Consider the following 22,101-nt stretch of genomic DNA (forward strand, 5'->3'; position numbering starts at 1 on the left):
ATGCAGTTGAAAGGGAAACACTTGAAAAGGTAAAGTCTTTGGTTTTTAAATTTTAAAAAATTCATTAGCTTAATTATTGATTGTAAGAGGTTTTGAATGGTATGACTGCATTTGGAGATCAAAAGATTAACATTTCCCTGGGTTTTCTTCCCAATGGAAAGTTCCAAAGTTTTGTCTTGTTTTAATGAAATAGTCAGAGCTCTTAAAATTCAAAATGGTATATTTTGACAACGTGTTTTATGAAAAAGAAGTTTCTGTGATTCATTTGGCAGGTTTTGGATGAGATATGAGAACAAGGTAGGATTTTTTTTTTCCTATGTCCTTGAAATCCTTTATTCCATTGGAATAATTGTCTAAAATTTCAATGACAGCATCCTGTGGCACATGATAAACTAGGTGTACAAATTGTCAGCCCCCACTTCAACAGTGTATTGAAGGGGAATGTTGTTTTTTCTACTCTCAGTCAGCTCCTAGACCTAGACTATCCGTCTAAGAGGGAAGCTGCAGGGCAAGGCTAGGTCACCCTGATCTCCTAGCAGCTTATCAAAAGAATTATATGGGCAAGTTGGCAAGGTTCCTGCTGTGAACGAAATCATCTGTCCGTCTCAAGATGAAGATATTCCAACATGCACCTATAAAGAAAACCACTGCTAAGGTAAGTGATTAGAATCCTGGTGTTATTTTGGGCAAGTGTTCATGTTGTAAACCAAAATATATGTGTGTTCTGTATTATCCCACAAGTGATTTTCAGTGTACATCTTAGTAGGAATATGTCAAATATCTTTCCCTCTCTGCATAAGAGAATCTAAAAATCAGTCATTAGATTTTAAGATTTAAATCAATATATGATTATAAGTCACAAGTGAGTGAATTTGTAATTATTATATACATTTCAGAAGTATTTTTTTATACAGGTAACATTGTTGGGACGTGTAATTTAGAAGGGTGAGTCATCTCTGGGAAATTTTCTTCAAAGCATTCAAATGACTTTTCATTTTTAATAACAGACTTAAAATTTAAATGAACTCCCCTAAATTAAATATAAGAGAAAGAACACGTGAACCATACTTTGAGTAAAATTATAACCACATAGGAAGTATTTTGGTAGACCTCTTGCCAGTTTTTTTTTTCTCTCTTCTTTAGGTTTCATTTAGTGTGTGGTTGATGTGAAAAGGTGGAATTTGGATTTTCTCTTTCACTATTTTTAACTTAGATTTTATGTGTAAATCTATAAATAGTGTAGCACTATTTTGTAATGAACTGAAAACTTCTGGTTAGTTTATTGCTACAGTCTTTCAGATTATACAGAAATTGTACTTGTGTTTTAAAATATGTCCTTTGCCTATGGAGGTTCTTGGAAACTTAGGTAAGATGCAGCTTTTAGAAGATAGTGTTTATTTTCTTCTGTACTTTGGAAGAATTAATAGGAGTTCTGCCTCTCAAATCAATCATTTATTCTTAACATATGTGGTATGAACAGGATATGAGCATAACCATATACATTTGCCTGAAAAATTTTAATCCGACTTTTTGAAAAAATATTAGTTCAATTGGTATGAATTTATTTACATGAAATGTTACTATAAAAATAAACCATAATTTTAGTATCAGAATACAAAACATCTAAGTAGTATCCTCAATTATGTACCTAGTCAGAAATATAAAGTTCATCTATTAGTCCTGTAATAGGAAAGATGATCCATAGCCCACTTATACATGAAAACAATAATGTAAGTATATGCAATTTAAGAGTTATTTTGTTTTCTTTACTAATGTGAAGGATACATGTGTCATTGGTGGAAAAGGTCAAGTCATAGTTGTAAGTATAATAAATAATCTCCGGATAGGACTCTCTGGTAGACACTTTTAATGACTAGTATTATTGGTAGTATTACAATTTTAATGCGTTTGGCCTGTGGATTCTCTACTGTGTTGTAGATATTTTAATGCCAACATTTAAAAATATTACACTTTTCTCCCCAGTTTTATTTATGTTCTTTAAGTGTTACTATTTTGTATCTATAAATATTCAGCCCTTTTGGAATATTGTCTCAAGTTCAATTGTACTTTCAAATTTGAGTATTCTGGTAAAAGAAATTAATATAAGTATTTTAAATGAAAGTATAAAGACCTCATATGCATATTTTAGAAGTATATATTCCATTTGCACTACAGAAACTATTTATAAACTTAGACATCTACTTTTTCTCTGTAATGATCTTCTGTAGTACTCCCTAAGTGGAAGCAAGCATACTTGTTCAGATCCTTGTTACAGGAGAAAATATTAAGTTGTTTCCCAGAATAAGGGTAACTTATTTAAGATTTTCAGAAAGGCTCCCAAAAAGTTCCTTTCACATATAGGACAGTTGATTTATTCATATAAGCCAAGGGTTTGTTTTGTTTTACTATTTGAGTTTTGCTTTTTTTTTTTGGAGGGAGGGAGCATGCATTCTGTAACATGAAGCTATAGTTATTTTTAGTAACCAATTTAGCAAAACAAGAACCATCAGGTTGATACAGAGAGTGCCCATAGGTACATATTTTATTCTGTAACGATTTCTGGACAAGTTTCTCTTCTAATCCTGAGATTTTTGTGATTAGCATATTTGTCAACTTTGGGTTCATATTCAAAGTTGGTAGGTGGAAAAGTTGACAAAGCATTTGTTTCTTACATGGTTCGCTTATTTAGTAAATGCTTTTTTGAGGACTGGAATAGGTGATGGAGATACGTACAATTAAAATTCAGAAGAAATATTCAGAGATACCAGGAAAACCAGGAGAATGTTTCAAAGGGATGTTTGTGTTAAGGAGAAAGTCTTTGAAGCACCTATTTACAACTGATAAGTAGATGGGTAGTTGTTTGAATTTATGTGTCTGTTGAAAAATATATATGTATATCACATATATACACACATATACACATAAATATAGAGATATTTTACTTTTTTACTGAATCCCTGAAATTGCAGGTGATTTTTATTGTTACAGTACATAATTAATATGGATTAGCCACACTTTAAGGGCTCAATATTCACGTGTGGCTAGAAGCATGGGTGTTTCCCATTGTATTTCCAGTCTTTACACACAACTTGTGCTCAATAAATAGTATTTGACTTAATGAATTTTGCTAATTACTAGTATAAGGTAACTTGACCAGAATCACACATTTAATTTTAGAGTCGGGTACTAAATTCTTTCTAATTCATTTTGCTGGGATGAGGATGTATAAAATACCACTAATATGAGAAGTTTTAATTGTAAGTTCACTTGTAATGGTGTTTTCCTAGGTAATAGTTCTGTAAGCAATCACGTGTTTTTAAATAGTAGGAAGCTTTTAAAACTATAAGAATATTTCTGAGTTGATTTAACAGACTCGATGGTAACAGAGGTTTAATAACTGAAATTTGTATTTAAATTCCCTGTTCACATTCCTCCTGAAAATTATGACTGACTTAAATTATTATAAAAGTAAATTATTTTAAATGAATTTTTATAAGAATGAGTTTTTAGATATTTTCATTGAAAATAGTAGTCTAACTTTCTTTTTAAAGAATGCTTACTATTTGATAAAGTGATTGAACCATCTGATCCACAGTATCTAATTACTTAAAATCCAAGAAATTATGTTTTGGCCATATTTTAGATAATCATAGATTGTACCTTAGTCTTGAGTAGAAAAGAGAAATTAAACATGGTCTCTAATGTAGGTAAATTTACACTTTTGTTTGTACTATGCCAGTGGAAAGAATGAGATACTATTAAAGAGTTGGGTAAGATTTCATTGCAAAGCTAATATTTGAACTATATCTTCAAGGGAAGAAGAGAGGGAGGGGTATTTCAGTCAAAAGAACACATACACAGATACAGGGCTTCAAAAACACTTTGTAATAGTTTCTCTGAGCAATTAGAAGGAAATAATTCAGTCTGGCTATAATGTAGTATGTGTGGGCAGGGGCAGAGCCAGGAAATGAGTGTGAATGGACAATTTAATAGTAGAATCATAAAGATCCCACATGTCATTCTAAGGAGCTTGAACCTGTCCTGCCCCGTAGGGAGTAAAATGATGATTCAAGGGAGACCTGAAGAGTGTGAGCAGTGAGGAGACAGTTACATAAAAGAAATAATGGCATAGACTACCTTAGTGTGGGGGTATGAAGAAGAGATTATGGGATAAACACAGTGTTTATTCACCCCCATCCCAAACCACCTCAACCCTTCCCAATCCACTCCCCATAACCACCAACTAGACAGGAAATTGAAGACAGGGCATAATTTTGGTAAACTTTTTTAAATATCAGGTATCATAATGTGTCTGTGTTTTAATGAATTTAAACTTATTTAATGAAAACTTATTGTGTAATAAGTCTGTTAATTACTAAAGGACACGATATGTTTTAAAAACAAAAATGATTGTTAGTCAGTGTCGTTTTTCACTGCATGCTGAAACTTTTAATGAAAATTATTTCCTCAAATGATAGCCTGATTTTGCTGTGTGGTCGTATTAACTTAAATCAACTTAAAAGTGAAAGGATATTCCAGCAATTTGGAATTTAAAAATGATTACATGTTTTATTAGTGCATTGAAGTTTTAATTATATGTTATATATTAGAGACTTTTCAGATTTGTCAGAATTTAAGGAATAAAGTAGAAGTCTAAATAGGAAAGTTTGTAAAAGCACAACTCTATATACCATGAACCAACACTGTAACCAGGAACAAGTGATCAGGGTAAAGTGCCTTTGCTTTGAAACGGTATCTTTTCTTTTGTTGCACAGGGAGATCACAGGGACCAAAGCAGCAGTAAGAAAAATCTCTGTTTATTCTGCTCTCTGTCCCAATCCTGTAGCTTTGCTAAAATTTATTAGGAAAATCTCCCTAATCGTAGTGATTCCAAGGGTATATGGTCACACTGGTGTCTTTCTGACAAAGCTTTGCCACTGTTAACTGCAGCAGAAATGTCAAGCAGAGATGAATACCACATGAGCGCTTCCCATTTCCACTGGTCCCTCAGCTTTTTTTTTGGAAAGAGCAGTGGAAAGTGAAGGCTTCTCTCTCTCTCTCTCTCTCTCTCTCTCTCTCTCTCTCTCTCTCTCTGTCTCTCTGTCTCTCTCTCTCTGTCTGCTCTCTCTCTCTCTCCTCTTTTTTTTAATCCTTGTGATTCTCATCCATATGTAATTTGTGGGGCGCCACAAGATTGGTGTGATGGGCTTTTCATTTTATTCATTTTTTAAGCCTTAAATGAGGTTTTGGTGTGGCAAAAAATAGATTATGTTTTGAAAATATATGCTATAGCACTGATAATAAAATAATATATTTGATTGGTATAAACCTTCATAAATGTCATATTTAAATCAAATTTTGTGTTTTATCCTTAGAATTAATTTGGTAACTTCACTGTTTCAAAGAACTGGGTTATGTTAAATTTTTTAGATTTAGTTTTTTTGTTCAAATGGATTAAAATATATTTGTTTTTCCATGCAGATTTGAGTTCTGTGAACCTGCATTTGTGGTTGGTAATTGCCTCCAGATAGCATCTGACAGTCATCAGTATGACCGAATTTATTGTGGAGCTGGAGTCCAGAAAGACCATGAAAACTACATGAAAATATTACTAAAAGTGGGAGGCATTCTAGTCATGCCTATAGAAGATCAGGTAACTTCTACTGCCCTTTTGCTTAACAGCATAGGAAACACACACATTAGTTTAAGATGGGAAGTGTATAATCAGTAAAGGTATATTGTAATGTTTAAAGAAGAAATGCTCTTCATAGATCTAATTACACAGAAAAAATTTGAAATGGACTCTTAATTATTTAACCAAAGCAGGTATAGGAAAGATCCCTGTACTAGAATTAGAAGAAACTTGGTCTTTCATCCGAGCTTAGCTACTACCGGTGTGCTACAGTTGTTCCCCCCTTATCCTTGGTTTCGTTCTCTGTGGTTTGTTACTTGTGGTCAACCATGGTCTGAAAATGTTAAATGGAAATTTCCAAAAATGATTCTTAAGTTTTAAGTTGGGCAATGTTCTGAGGCGTGTGATGAAGTCTTGAGCCTTTCTGCTCCGTCCTGCATGGGACATAAATCATCCCATTGTCCATCATCTCCACATTGCATATACTACCTGCCCTTTAGTCACTTAGTAATCTGCTCAGTTGTCAGATCGACTGTCACAGTAATGCAGTGCTTGTGTTCAACTTACTTTACTTAACAATGACCCCAGAATGCAAGAGTAGTGATGATGGCAATATGGATATGCCAAAGAGAAGCTGTAAAGTGCTTCCGTAAGTGAAAAGGTGAAAGTTCTCGACTTAATAAGGCATTGTATCTATCACCTCACATCATCACAAGAAGAAGGGTAAGTACAATACAATATGGTATTTTGAGAGAGAGAGAGAGAGACCACATTCACATAACTTATTACAGTGTGTTATAATTATTCTGTTTTATTATAAGCTATTGTTGTTAATCTCTTACTGTGACTAATTTATGAGTTAAATTTTATCATAGGTATGTATTTATAGGAAAAAAATAGTATATATAGGGTTCGATACTATCCACGGTTTCAAGCATCCATTGGGGGTCTTGGACCTATCCCTTGGGGATAAAGGGGGACTACTGCATTTGCCACACTGCTCCCTCCTGTTTTTACCTGTAGGTAGGTGTCCATTTGAATGTGATGCTCTCTACTAAGGGCTGCATTTCTAACATTCTTTAATTCTTTGAACATATGAAAATAGAAATCCTATTTGGAGTTTGGTTTGGATTGTTTAACTCCATTAAAGAAATGAGTACATTTTTAAATCTGCATTTGGTGTGACATAGACTCATTTGAAAACATTTTGCAGTCATTTGCGTCAGTAGTTTGGAATTATTAAGTATAATAAATATATGAAATACTAATTTATTCAGAAAATGGGTGGATCTTTCAAGAGAAAATTACTTTAAAAGTTTATAAAAATGCATTTGAAAGAGTACTTTTAATCATATTAACCCAAATCTGAGGTGTTTAAAACACCTTGTGGTTTGCGTGGTAGAAGATAGATTGTCTAAGACAACTGTGACCTAGCATGATGTTTTGGAGTTTATACTCATATATCTTGGGGATCCCTTACCATCACAACATATTATTTGCATCTCAGTGATTTCACCATTATCATGCACTGTGCTCTGTAGTAAATTGTCAGTTATTAAAAAGATGTAATATAAAAACATTCATTAAAAAACATTCTTAGAAAAATGTTATTACTTGAATGCTTCCAGAGTTGAGACTCACAGATGAACAATCTTTTTCTGTTTTCTTTTAAAGCTACATGTTTGGACATTTAAAATATGGCGTCCCATTGATGTTTTATTAAATATTATATACCATTATAATGTAAAGTATAATAATGATTTTTATAATATAAATTGAAGATACTAATTTAATCAAGCCATGTATTGAGCTAATATTTTTTTCCAAGGACTGGTGATGGGTGTTTGCTGAGTAGGTAAAACTTCTAATCCGTTTGTGACTAATTACATTTATTTGTGACATATCAAGTTGAAATTAGAATCTATATTTTATTACCGTTATGGAGGATCATGAAGTTGACTCGTTGGTGCAGTAATTAAAACATGATTTTATTAATATAATGCTTTAACCAAACAACTGAACCTATGTGAAACATATTTTGAGAGCCAGTGGCAGGTATGGATTGGAATAATACCCTTAGAAGCTATCAGACCCCAAACATACTATGCAGAGTCACTTGGACATATTTGAATATTCCATTTGCATTGAAACATCTATCTTGAACAGCAAATATTTGTGATTTCTTCTGTATTTTATAGTAAATATTTAAATGAAAGTAATCTGGTTACATTCAAATACAAGTGATTATATAGCAATCATTGGCAATTATTTTGTTAAAACAAAATTGAGACTGTAAAGCAATCACATTTCCAGAATTAAGCTACTCTACTTCTTTTTTCCCTCTAAATAGTTAACACAAATTATGCGAACTGGACAAAACACTTGGGAAAGTAAAAATATTCTTGCTGTTTCATTTGCTCCACTTGTGCAGCCAAGTAAGAATGATAATGGCAAACCAGATTCTGTGGGACTCCGTAAGTAACTGTTGATTCTTTCCTATTGAACTGTGACTTCAACTCCTGTGCTTGGGATTTAATGGACTATTTAAATATGAAGAAGTAAATAGATATGCAGTATTATATTCAATGGATTTACTCAACTTTTTTGTATGGAGCCCCTACCTTGCACCAGACATTGTTAGCTGCCATCATGGAAACATGAAAAGGGGCAAATGTATGCATTTATTCATTATAGTTGTGAGTTTATTAATTATAATTTATTAATTTGGTGGCATCACTTTTCATACAGAGGGACAGCAAACAAAAAAGCCTTTATTTAGGCTGAAGAGAGCTTGGTCATTCCAGAAATAAGTTTTAGGGTAGTTAAAGCTCATTGACTATGCTGTAGAGGCTAGATTATATAAGACTTTTCTTATACTCAAGGAGAGAGTCATTGTTGATATGGATAGAGTTAGTTGTTTGAAGGTAGAATAGTGGACTATATAGAAGATGTTGGTGGAGGAAAAAGAGGGATCTAAAGTTTGCCTTGAGCAGCTGGTACCATTTATTGATGTTTGGAAGACGGGGGGTGGAATAATTTGGAAATAGGTACTATAGGAAGATCAGATATTTTATTTTGGCCATGTTAGAGTTTTCTATTAGCATATAATTGTCAGTCTAGTGGGTGTATACCTATTGCATGAGGGAAGTATAAATTGAGAATCCTCAACATAAAGATGGCATTTTAAATAGGTGAAGTAAAGAGAATAGGTGTTGGATTGAACCTGTGGTCCACCAAATTCAGAGATAAAACAGACAATGAATGATGGGTTAGCAAAGGGTGGGCCAGAGAGATGGGAAGACACAGTGAGCACAGTGTGTTGAAAACCAAGAAAGAAAAGTATTTCAAAAAGGAGGGAGTAGTCAACTTACTGAAGCCTACTAAGACCTTGAGAAGGAAGAAGAAAGCATTAAGTAAAGGTCTTAATAAATGAACTTTACGATAGTGGACTTGTTGCTTTAACTTGCTTTTTAAATGAATTTATTTCATAGGAACCTGGTTTTATAGAGAGATTCGATTGAATTTCTTCATTTTACCCTCTTTTAAGCGATGTGATTTTTGTGGCCTTTTGGGATAGTTTAAAGACTTACATGAAGTAGTATTTATAAAGTGCTTGGCATGTAATAATTGCTTAGTAAAGAGTAGTGTTAGGATGTGGGGAGGATCAGTGAATTACACCCATTTGTCTCTGCTCAAGTTCTTACCAATGGAGAGATGGACTTGGGGGTCAGATAACTAGGAATTGAAATGTCAGCTTTATTATCAACCAAAGTAGATAGGAAAATATGGCTTAAGTCTGCACCCTTCATTAGACAGACTTACCACCAAGTAGGCAGCACTGGCCAAATGCCCCACTGTGTGAGCTTACCCTGTAAATACCTGGATGAGCAGAGCTCAATGTGTATACTTGTAAGTAGACATACCCTAATGAAAAGGAGAAGGGAAAGGATGGAGCCATATACCCAGAGGTAGCTGGATGGAGCCAGCTACTTCTTACTCACAGACTATACAAGCCACTCCTCCTGCCTTGGGGAGGAATGAGCATGGTGAAGCAAAGCTACCCGTGTAGCTCTGTAGTTAAGTGTCACTCTCCGGGAGTGTCAGTGGCATGGAGGTCTCTTCCCCAGGACCCCCGAGAGGACTTACTAGCAATCTTCTCCAACTGGAGCTGCCATCAAGGAGACCCATTGACCTTACTTTATGGACTTATGAGATTCATAAATTCTGACACAGTACTCTTATTTTGATCTCATTTAGAAAGAAATTAGACTCTCAGATCTAAAAATTTTTGAACCTTTATAATTCAGAAAATTTTATTCACGATTTTTTTCAAATATAAGTATATTTGTGTATATTAAGTATATTTATGATTAATGTATGCTACTTAAAAAAAGGATTTGAGTCAACCTATACAAATCCACATTAAACTATTGTATGAGGGAAATTAAAAATAAAATAAGAATGATGAAAAATAAACAAAGGATTATCACAAAGACTCTCTTAGAAATATGAAATTACTCTACTGGAATGCTAAATTTAAACTTCCTTCCAATCTATTCAAAAAGAGATACATTTTGGGTGCGCTCTGGGACTGAAAGGGACTTTTTTCTAGCACCAGAATCAAGTAATAGTCACATGTTTTCACATACATTACACAATTATTTCAATGAAGTCTACTTGTTGACTCTACACACATCCCCATATATACACATGTATTACATATATATGTGCAAATGTATATGTGTAATATATACTCCATAGTATATAGTTGACTATACTGTAATTATTGAATGCTTAAACTCCTTGCTAAAAGCAACAGTAGTAACAAAGTGAAACTATTTTTTCCCTCCTATTTTTCAAACATTAGAATTACAGTTTGTTTAGGACAGTTTTATTTAACTTATCATAACTGGTTGGAGAGTAATAAAGAGAAATAATGAAAAAATTCTCTGACACATTTTGGTTTTGACAGTCACCTAACCATAAGCATAATGTGCAGCATATATAACCGTACTGACTTGTAGAGTTACCTGTAGATTTCTGTGCAACAGCTATTTGTTTCACTCTGTAATATTGTTATAACCCTCAGCATACTTCTTTTTATCTGACCCTTTTCCTAATTTAGTGTCCTTTAGAAGAGTCTTGGTTATAAATGTGGTTTTATAGTAACATGTTTTATGAATGGCATGGATGATGATATGCTTTAAATGAGCAATTTTTGATCTTCCTCATTTTTAAGGATGTCAACACAATTAGATCTAGGTAGTTAATAAGGCTGTCGTTGGTTGGGTTGATGTAAATGTGAGTGTAAAGTAGAAATAAATTTGGTGGAAAAGGACAAAATGGAAGAAGAGCCTAAATTTTTAAAAAAAATGTTCTTCATACGTCTGAAATATTTATGGGTAAAATGATGTATCTAAACTTTTCATCAAAATAATCTGGGGTGGGGATGGGAAGAGGAAATGGGAGTGTTTACGAAGTAAGATGAGCCATAAGGGATAATTATTGAGGCTGACTGTCAGGTAGGTATCTTGGGTTCATTATACTGTTGGCTCTCTTTTTTGTATATAATTGAAAGGCTACAATAGAAAGAAAAAAAAAAGTCATCAGCTACCAACAGCAACATAAAAATGAGTCAGGAATCATGTATGAGTTTCTAAAAAATAAAAATACTTCATATAGTAATGTTCACAGAATGAAGAAAATTTTAATTATTTGTCAAAATTTAATAAGATAGGGAAAATAAGAACAAGTTTCCTTTTTGTTTAAATAGCTTTCTGTTCATAGAACATTATTTCATTAATTATAGGAGGTTACAATATGAAAGAATGTTAGTACAAAAAAAAAAAAAACCCTAAAAAATATACATGTAAATCCTTTGCCAAATGTATTTTGTAGCTATGAAATTGCTCATGTGAGCTACTAAAATATAACAGTTCCTCAGACTTATCACTAACTTTTATTCAACTTAAAGTCATATTCCTTTCTTGTTTTGATATGGTACATTCTAAAAATGAGGGTATACGGCTTAAAGTTCAGGGCAGGAAGGGGTAAAGGGAAAAATGCTACACCAACTAAAGGCAAAACCACCAATATTTCTGTACTGCAGGTGTGTATGGATTTTTCCACACTGAGCAAATTTCCAATTGTTTGTGGACACCACGAGGTACCCTATGATCTAGCTCAGTTCTGACACTAACCTGTGTTTTCACAGACCCCACAGGTTAAGGGCTCTGTCCCACAAGGCTTCCCCCTCCAGCTTCAAATACCAATTGCAAGACCTGGTTGTCACCTGTGTTTCTGACAGCCTGGCTGTAAATTAGAGGTTCCCATGACCCCCTCCTAGAGTTCCATAATTTGTTAGAGTAGCTCACAAAACCCAGGAAAACAGTTGACTTACTGGACTACCAGTTTGTTATAAGAGGATCCAGCTCAGGACTAGCCAGAGGGAGTTGATGCCGATGCCCAAGGTGAGGGGCGCCATCCTCCCAGCAACTGCATGTGTTTTCTCGTCAGCCCAGAAGCTCTCTGAAGCCTTTTGGTCGGATTATTTATAAAGACTTAAAGATTTTTATTAAAATATAGCTAACATGCAATATTAGTTTCAGGCGTACACCATTATTATTCAACATTTACATACCCAAAGAAGTGACCACCATGATAAGTCAAGTAGTCGTCTGACACTGTTCATTCCTCCTGGCAAACAGCCCAGCATCCTTAGGGGTTTACCAAAAGTCACCTTATTAACATAAACTCGGGTGTGGTTGAAAGGAACGTCTTACAACAAAAGATACTCCTTTTGATCTTATAATCTTATCATTTAGGAAATTTCAAGTATTTTAGGAGCTTTGTCATGATGGGAAGCAAAATGTATATTTCTTCTTATAAATCACAAGGGACAAAAGAGACTTCATAAATTTTGGTTCTATGCCACATTGAGCTATATTGAAGTTGCTGTTTTTATAAGTTAAAAATGGCCAAAAATAGTTGGTTTTGGGTGTTTGACCTAAATAAAATACCTTTTCCAATCTTTAACAAATGAAAATGAAAGTGCTAATTGTTAGGTTCTTATAAAATCTATGTAGAGGCTACCTTTTGGGAAACAAATAGAGCTTATGTGTATGTTACAGATAATACTAATTGTAATTACGGAGTGAAAGCTTCAATTCAAAATAAGATTTTATAGTAGTTGAGATTAGTATTGTCTGGTTGATTAAATCCTTATTTCATAACTAGAAGCATAAGAAATAAGGTACGGTCAAAGAATAAAAAATATTGGGGATTTTTGAATAGGTAGGGCTGAGAATTACCTAAAAGTTTTTGTATCATTCAGGAGAACTTTGAAATGAAGCTCATGTGGATGCTGTTTTAGTACTTCTGAGTGTTAGAAGCTACTAAAGTCAAGTCTGAAACCTTTTCCACTCTGGGTCTAGTTGGTTCTTTATGAATTTTGGGTATTCTGACAGTTTAGGATTGAAAAGTTCATCATTCTAAGTGTCCCTGAAATAGCAGGCAGTGGTGTCAGAGGAAGAACATAATTAAGGCGTTAAAAGAAAATACCAATAATGTCAGAGAGGTTTAAGAGCAAAGACTATCTGAAAAGACTAATTATAGCTTCTATTTCTGAGCTCCTTTATAATTTCCAAAACTCTTGTAGATTTGTTTTCCATCCTCTCCTTTTGCAGAGCTCACTGGAACTTGGGCCTTTCTTCTTTGTGTGTACTCCCTCTTAGGGTGCTCTCCTACAGGGCCCTGTGGGGAGTACTAAGAGGAGATGCCACAACCCCTCCCCTCCTAGGACTCACAGTCTGATGTCAAAGACAGACCACATACAAATAACTGAACAAGGCAGAATTTCAGATGTTACAACATACAAGTTGGAAGAGAGGTACTAAAGTAAAGTAAAGAAATAAAAAGAGTACCAAAGTAAAGAAATAAAACATAAATGATTTTTCAATACTGTTTAACTGACGAGGGTTGTGTTTTGTTCAGAAGGATCCTTGATAATAGTTTTATTTCCACAGAGATGGAAACTAGGAGAAATGAATTTGAGGTGACGACTAGAGAATTTATTTCTCTATGTATAAAATATTGGAACAGGCTAGAAGAATTTGTGGTTCTAGGGCTTATGCATTTATACATTCGTGGGAGATGGGAATGCAGCAGAAAGGATAGGTTCCAACTCTGGTACACTTGATAGAAGTAAACCTCAATAACAAAGAAATCTGTGTTGTTTCTTTGGACTATTTTAAGTGTTTCTTTACAGCATGATTTCTGGTGATTAGCATTTAAACCAGTTCTACTTGTTGATTTACAGAAAGATAGAAACTGTGTGTGTGTGTGTGTGTGTGTGTGTGTGCACAAGCTTGTGTGTATAATAGCTTTAGAGCTTAGACTTAGGCAGTTGTTCAAATGTTGCCTTTATTTGAGGTTTTTTAATAGTCTTTTTCAATATCAAAAAGTATTAAAAAAAAAAAAGTAGGGTAAAAATCTCTACTGTTCTTTTCCCATCTTTAATTCTCAAGTACTGTTTGTAAGTTCTTATTTTTTCTTCCAAAGAATATGAATATACATGGGGATGCACAGATATCTATACATATAAACCTCTGCACTGTCCACTCTTGTTTGTACCTAAAACGGTACTTAAGGCATTTGGTAAACCCTCTGAAATCTTTGTTAGTTGAAATTTAAGTTTTTATACTTTTTATGTTTTCTAACATTCACTAAGAAATACATGTTTTGTTCCATGAAGAAATGAGCAATATATAATGTTTTACTTATGGTGTTTTTGTGTGTTTTAGCTCCCTGTGCTGTCAGGAATCTACAGGACTTGGCTCGTATTTACATTCGACGCACACTTAGAAATTTCATAAATGATGAGATGCAGGCCAAGGGGATTCCTCAAAGGGCTCCACCCAAAAGGAAAAGAAAGAGAGTTAAACAGAGAATTAACACTTACGTATTTGTGGGTAATCAGCTTATTCCTCAGCCTCTAGACAGTGAGGAGGATGAAAAAATGGAAGAAGATAACAAAGAAGAGGAAGAGAAAAATCACAGTGAAGCAATGAAGCCAGAGGAGCCACCTCAGAATTTACTGAGAGAAAAAATCATGAAGCTCCCCCTCCCTGAATCTTTAAAAGCTTACTTGACATATTTTAGAGAAAAATAACTTAAATCAAGAAGAAAGAAAGCCTACTGATAATTCCTTTAGTCTTGAAAATGTAGCATTTGTTAGAAGAGAGAAATGTTTCTTTCACCAGAGTGAATTATAGTGGAAAAAAAGTATAAATTGTTTCTGTCTTAGTAATAAAAATGAAGTATTCAGTGATTTAAAACAAACAAACAAAAAATCCCTTTTATAAAATATATTTTTCTTTAAATCTTGGAAAAATTGCTGTTTTAACTCAGTGACTTCAAGAGTGGAATTCAACATATAGTCAAACTTTGTGTACTGTAAATCCTTTTCTGATTCCTTACAGATTTGTAGTGGTGAGGGTTAGATTTAATTTTATATAAAGTTAAATAATTGTTAAGCATATATAATCTTATTTGAATTGCAGTTGTTTGCATTTCCTCTATGAAAACTTTCTTATTGTCATAAGGAAATCAAATGCTTTGTAAACCCACTTACCTTACTTTTTTGCAATCACTATTGCTGAGTTGCTATAGATGTATTCCGGGCATATATGAGTGCAATAACAATACAGATGTTGAATAATTTAGCTTTAAAAACAGGTTTCATGGAATTCAACAGCACTGCTACTTTTGTTTTTGAATCTGTTGCCAAAATACATGGAGAAAATATCTGCTTCTCTCATAGAGATTTTAAGAGCACATCAAGTGAATATGAAAGTAAAAAGTATATACTTAATACAACTCGTAATTTGTATGGACCCTTTACATTTTCGGTATTTAAAAATAATGAGGCTATATTACTCTCTGGAGTTTTAGAAGATAGTATACTTAGGACTGTTTTTTCTATAATCCAATGTATAAAGGAGTTGGTTTTTAAAAAATCCATTGTTGCTAGCACAATGAGAGAAGAAGCATGAGTGACGGCCACTTCTTGAGTCATGCCTAGTAGCATGGCCAGAGCAGATGTAGGTAGCGGGTGCACTTTAGCAAATGGAACTTCTAGTTCGTCTGAGTATTTATCTTTGACAAAGTAGGGCTGAGCTAGCCTACATTTGCTTTGAAATTCATCTTTGTATTAGAAGAAATATTCACAGAAATAGTATGTAGATGCCTTTTGCTTTGAAAATCTAGTTCAGAATCATAGTATAATCTTTGGGACCTATGCTGTGCTCATTTCCCATGGTTTTTTTTTGTGTGTGTGTGTGTGTGTGAAATTACAATGATTTTCATTTTTTGTTTAACGTCACATACTTAAACTATCCATCATTTAAATGTTAGTTGTAGCTTATCAGTGATACCACAGGGTAGTAAATACCATTATTAATTTCTTTTTATCCTACTTGGGCCTGAAAACAGTCATTCCTTGTTAAGAAGGTATGCATTGTAACATATTTAGTAATTAGTGTTACAAGGATTATATATTTTTTAAAAGGAAAAAAATAGAGTATCACTTATTATTATCAGCATCACTATTAAAATAGTTGATCAAATATGCTTAAAGAAACCCAATCAAAGTATAGTGAAAAGATTATTATCTCTTTGCAAAGATTCAATTATTAGTAATATATAAATGGTTTCAAAAATCTCAGCCCTGGTAATTCCATACGTCTAAAAACAAGTGTTTGAAATATTCTAAGCATGAACTAACCCAAGTAAATGAGGATATTTTAGTCATGTGAAAAATAATTTCATGGAAGGTATTTGTTGTATACCAGGGATTGAGGCTAGGAGTTGGGGGTATCTCCAACAATTTTTCTCAGATGATTACTAAGCTGTTATTGTTAAGAGATGTTCCGTCTCATTTCTATCAAGGGAAATAAAACAGTTCCATACAATTGTCGTCTATTAGAAATTTTCGTTTTCTTCTGAATTAAATGTTAGTTTTAGAAGTTTAATCTTGAGTTCCTGGTGCCCAGGTATTTTTATCTAGCCCTCTCCCCCAGACACACACACACACACACACACATTTTTGGAGCTGCGGTCCAGATATGTAAGCATATATTCTTAAATGATGATTTTACTATTAAGGAGAGAGTTTTTGTTAAGGATAAATTTGAAGATTGACTTTTTCATATCATCTTTCATTCTGTTGACCTTGGCAAAGTGTACAGCAGGTTTTCATGATCATTGCATATTTTTTGTCATTGAAATGTATCTTTGTTTTTAAATGCATTCATTTTACAATTGTAATTTTATTTTTGACTTTAAATAAAGTAGGATATGAAAAATGAAAATTCAAGTGACAGCCCTTTTATCTATTAATGGGAATATATTAGAATGATTAAAATTTTGTTGGGTTTGTGTTTATTTTTTATTAAGTAGTTTTGTTTTATTTGTTGTTGTTTTTTTTAAGGAGGGTGCAGCTCACAGTAGCCCAGCTGGGGATCAAACCAGCAACCATGGTATTAGCACCACAATCTAACCAACTGAGTTAACTGGCCACCCCATGTTTATTTTTTTAATGCTTTCATGTCTACTTGAGTATAAGTAATTTTGCTTTATAAGTGGAGAAGTAGCAAGTAAAGATGAAGTAAAATTAATTGAAACTGATGAGGAATATATTCATGGAATTTTACAATCGGATAAAACAATAGAAGTAATCTAATCCAATGTTATTTTGCAAGAGAAAGTAGGCCTAGGGAAGTAGCATGATTTTACTAAGTCAGACAGCGGGTTGAGACGGCTTGAAATAGCATCCAACATCTGATAAATCCCAAGAAATTTATCAGTGACACCGTAACTATTAAAAAAATAATTTAAATCTTTAGTACTTATTGATGTATTTAGTTCTAGTATTAATAAAGGGAAATACTAAAATGACATATATAGTGGTTAAAATAAAATGCAAAAAATGTTGGTTTCTAGCTGTCTGAGGGGGTAAAAGTGAAGCAAAACCTGTTAAATCATGGGAAGAGTTGGAAAATTATTTTAAATAAATGGACATAATTAAGCATCGTTCTCCAGTGGCCTGGCTTTTGTTTTTCTTTTTTAATTTTCAAAAATTTGATACAGCTATGGATGTATGCTCAATTTCAGTGACCAATTGCTATATTTGGACGTCTCATTTCCTTTTGTCTTGCCACCTCTGTCTGAAGAGTGGTTTTCTTTAAATTATTTTTATAAGATCAGTAGATAGAAAGGATATTTATAAGATAATGTGTAAAGTACAAGGAATAATTCAGTGTACATGTAAATATAGTTGATAGGTTCTTGGAAACTGACTTTAAACGACATAAAGAAACCAATTTTATCATAGGCTAATTGATATAAACAAGAGTTAAGTTTCTACCTTCTATTTTTGGTCACAAAAACATCACCAATCTTCTAAATAAAGACCCAAAACATTTCTAATATTAAACATTGAAATAAATGTGAGTTGTGAAACAAGTAAGATTATTCTTTTCCAACCCACTTATTCTAGTTCAGGGTTGTGGGTGGCCGGAGTCCATCCAGGCAGCTCAGAGAGCAAGGTGGGACAGGGTGCCCTTCCATCACAGGGGGCATCACACACATACCCACACTAACTGGGACAATTTAGCCAGACCAGTTTACCTCCTGCACATCTTTTGGATGTGGGAGGAAACCACAGTACTCAGAGAAAAGCCACATGGGCATGGAGAGAACATGCAAACTCCATGCAGACAGTGGCCCTACCAAGATTCAGTTTTTTCCCCTCATCAATGTACAATGAAGTGATGTTGAAGAAAATGTTATTTGAGAATCTGCTGTACCTCTGTGTTACTACTAAGTTTGACTCCTCGCATTGCCATGATCTGTGTGCTTCTTCCCAGTCTCACCTTTATTTCTTTTTAAAATATTTTCATTAAAGTACAGCTAATATACAATATTAGTTTCAGGTGTACATCATAGTTACTCAACAGTACCTACCTGGCACTATGTGTAGTTATTATCATATTGTTGATTATATTCCCTATGCTTTACATCCCCATAACTATTTTATAACTACCAATTTGTATTTCTTAATCCCTTCACCTTTTTCACCCTGCCCCAGTACCCTTTCCATCACCCTGAGAGATCTAGTAACCATCTGACACCATATATAGTTATTACAGTATTATTGACTATTCCTTATACCCTACGTCACCATGATTACTGTGTAACAACCAATTTGTACTTCTTAATCCCTTCCCCTTTTTCATACACCCCAATCCCCCTCCCATCTGGCAACCATCAAAATGTTCTCTATGAGTTTCTGTTTCATTTGTTTATTTTGTTCTTTAGGTTTCACTTATAAGTGAAATCATGACATTTGTCTTTCGCTGTCTGAGTTACTACACTCAGCAAAATGCCCTCTAGATCCATCCATGTTGTCCCAAATGCCAAGATGTCATTCTTTTTTGCAGCTGAGTAATATTCCATTGTATATGTATATACCATCCCATCTTTATCCATTCGGGAACGTCCATGCTGCCTCCACATCTTGACCATTGTAAACAATGCTGCAATGAACATATGGATGTACACATCCCCTCAAAGTAGCATTTAGGTTTCTTCGGATAAATACCCAGAGTGGGATTACTGGGTTCTTTGTCACTTGTTCTAGTATTTGTTTTAAAGTATTTTGTCTAGTGCAAGTATTGCTACCTCAGCATTTTCTGTTTGTTCATTTCCATTTTCATGAAATACTTTTTCCATCCCTGTAAGTCTGTGTGTGTCTTTTGAGCTGAAGTGAGTCTCCTGTAGGTAGCATATGAAAAGGTCTTGTTTTCTTGTCCATTCATCCCCCTCCCATCTTTTGATTGGAGCTTTTAATCTGTTTACGTTGAAAGTAATTGTTGGCAGGTACAAAGCTATTGCCCTTTTATTATTTTTGATTATCATTATTTTTTGTCTTGAAGTCCCTCTAAAATTCCTTGTAATACTGGTGGGTGGTGATGAACTCCTTTAGCTTTTCTTGCCTAGGAAGCTCTTTGTCTCTCCTTTGATTATAAATGATGTCTTTGCTGGGTAGAGTAATCTTGGTTGTAAGTCCTTGCTTTTCATCACTGAATATTTCCTCCCAATACCTTCTGGCCTACAAATTTTCTGTTGAGAAATGGGCTGATAATCTTATGGGAGTTCCCTTATAGGTAACTAACAGCTTTTCTCTTGCTGCTTTTAAGTTTGTCTGTCTTTAACGTTTGGCATTTTAATTATGGTATGTCTTGGTTCATCTTGTTTGGGACTCTGTGCTTCATGGGCTGTATATTTCCTTCACCAGGTTATGGAAGTTTTCTGTCATTATTTCTTCAAGTAGGTTTTTAATTCCTTCTCCTTCTGGTACCCCTATAATGTGAATGTTGGTAAGCTAGATGTCCCAGAGGCCCCTTAAACTCTCCTAATTGTTTTGGATTCTTTCTTCTTTTTGCCATTCTGATTGGGTGTTTTCTGCTACCTTATCTTCTGAATCACTGATTCGATCCTCTGCTTCATCTAATCTGTCAATTCCCTCTGATGTGTTCTTCAGTTTTCTGTTATTCTTATTTTTGACTGGTTCTTAATTATGTTATCTATCTCCATTTTTATGTTTTCTGTCTCTGTTGAAGTTCTCCCTGAGATCATTGAGCATCCTTATAACCAGTATTTAGAACTCTGTGTCTGGAAGATTGCCTGTCTCCATTTTATTTAGTTCTTTTTCTGGAGGTTTGTTTTGTTCTTTTACTTGGGACATGTTTCTTTGTCTCCCCATTTTGGCTGCTTCCCTATGTTTGTTTGTACCGTGTTTCCCTGAAAATAAGACCTAACCGGAAAATAAACCCTAGCATGATTTTTCAGGATGACATCCCCTGAACGTATGCCCCAATGCGTCTTTTGGAGTAAAAAATAACACAAGATCTGGTCTTATTTTCAGGGAAACACAGTATATATTAGGCAGGGCTGCTATGTCTCCTGGTCTTAGTAGAGTGGCCTTATGTAGTAGGTGTGTTGTGGGGCTCGGTGGCGCAGTCTTCCTGGTCACCTGAACCACACATTCCAGGTGTGTCCCTTGTGTGGTTTGTGTGTGCCCTCCTGTTGTAGTTGAGCCTTGGTTGCTGTTTGCACATCAGTGGGAGGGATTCATCATTGGGCTCATTGATTATGAGGACTGGCCATGACTACAGTGAAGGAATTGTGGTGCAGGGGCTGACCCTGCAGAGCAGACTCTACCTCAGCAGGGCTCTGGTGCCTGCCCAATCAGCCGCTTGGGTGTGTCATTCTTGGAGGTGGCTCAATGATGCTCCAGCTCATTTCAAAGCTGGGGACTGGGCACTGGGCACGCCAGCCCCAGGGCCAGCTGGGAGGGCACCCCCTGCAGGTCAAGTTCAGCCACAACCCGGGGCCACCCAGCAGGAGCCACAGAGCAATCCAAAGATGGCCATCACCCGTGCTGTGCTTGGAAGTACCTCGAGAGGCCAAGTTGCGAACCAAGGCTTGACTGCCTCTAGTGCTGGGCTTATGGCTACTCATCCAGAGGTATGGGACACACTCAAGCCAAATGCTGCTTGTCTGGGTTTGGCGAATCTTTGTGAGACCTGGGAAAATTTACAGCATGAGCCAAGGTAGATGGTTGTACAAAAAAGTCATTGGAAGCAACTTGGATGTGCCCAAAAATTGGGTGGGATGGGGTGGGGTCTCAGAATCACCAGAGTGTGTCGAATGAATGATGTCAGCCAACTTGGTAGAGACTCACATATGGCAGTCACCTGGGGAGGGCTCAACAAAGAAACAGTGACTTCCACCAGCTCCTCTGTCCAGGAGAAAGCTGCCCCTCCAGCCCTCATCATGAAGCTAGACAACTCGGTTCCCCAAGTATTTCTCTGTCGCCTCTCCAGCTGCTGCCCCAGTGTTGGAACTCCACGTGTGGGCCCTTTAAGAGGAGCACCTTGGACTCCAGCCATCCTCCATCTCACTCAGTCACAAATCTCCACTGTTTTCCTTTATTTTCTTTCTCTCCCTGCCCTCCCTCCCTCCCTCCCTCCCTCCTCCCTCCCTCCCTCCCTCCCTCCCTCCTTTCTTTCTTTCTTTATTTGTGTTTTTCCAGGACCCATCAGCTCCAAGTCAAGTAGTTGTTTCAATCTAGTTGTGGAGGGCGCGGCTCACAGCCCATGTGGGGACTGAACTGGCAGCCTTGCTGTTAAGAGCACCTCACTCTAACCAACTGAGCTATCTGGCCGCCCAACCACTATTTTTCACAACCATAAATTATGGGGACTTCTCTCCCTGGCAATGGAACCCTGGGCTGGGGAGTCTGGTGTGGCACTGGAACCACTTACTGCATTGTTGGGGGGGAACCTCCACAGTCAACATATCCCTCTCCAATTTTTAATAGTCACACACGTGTGTTGGACAAGCCT

General features: G+C 35.3%; 1 protein-coding gene across 6 annotated transcripts in view; it reads left to right on the forward strand.

Annotated features, from left to right (window-relative positions):
• The window catches only part of PCMTD1 (protein-L-isoaspartate (D-aspartate) O-methyltransferase domain containing 1), a 70,071-nt gene extending 52,349 nt beyond the window's left edge, over positions 1–17,722 (forward strand). For 5 of the 6 annotated variants that reach the window (XM_019712565.2, XM_074318926.1, XM_074318924.1 and 2 more), the window contains 3 exons: positions 5,482–5,653; positions 7,983–8,106; positions 14,434–17,722. In XM_019712565.2, coding sequence (XP_019568124.1) covers positions 5,482–5,653; positions 7,983–8,106; positions 14,434–14,801 — 664 coding nt within the window. In that variant the 3' untranslated portion in view covers positions 14,802–17,722. Of the gene's footprint in view, positions 1–463; positions 656–5,481; positions 5,654–7,982; positions 8,107–14,433 lie in introns of all 6 variants that reach the window. The other variant, XM_019712566.2, reaches the window with a different exon arrangement.
• The last annotated feature ends 4,379 nt before the right edge of the window (positions 17,723–22,101 follow it).

This window comes from Rhinolophus sinicus, linkage group LG14 (genome assembly GCF_036562045.2).
Source record: "Rhinolophus sinicus isolate RSC01 linkage group LG14, ASM3656204v1, whole genome shotgun sequence".
Taxonomy (NCBI): domain Eukaryota; kingdom Metazoa; phylum Chordata; class Mammalia; order Chiroptera; family Rhinolophidae; genus Rhinolophus; species Rhinolophus sinicus.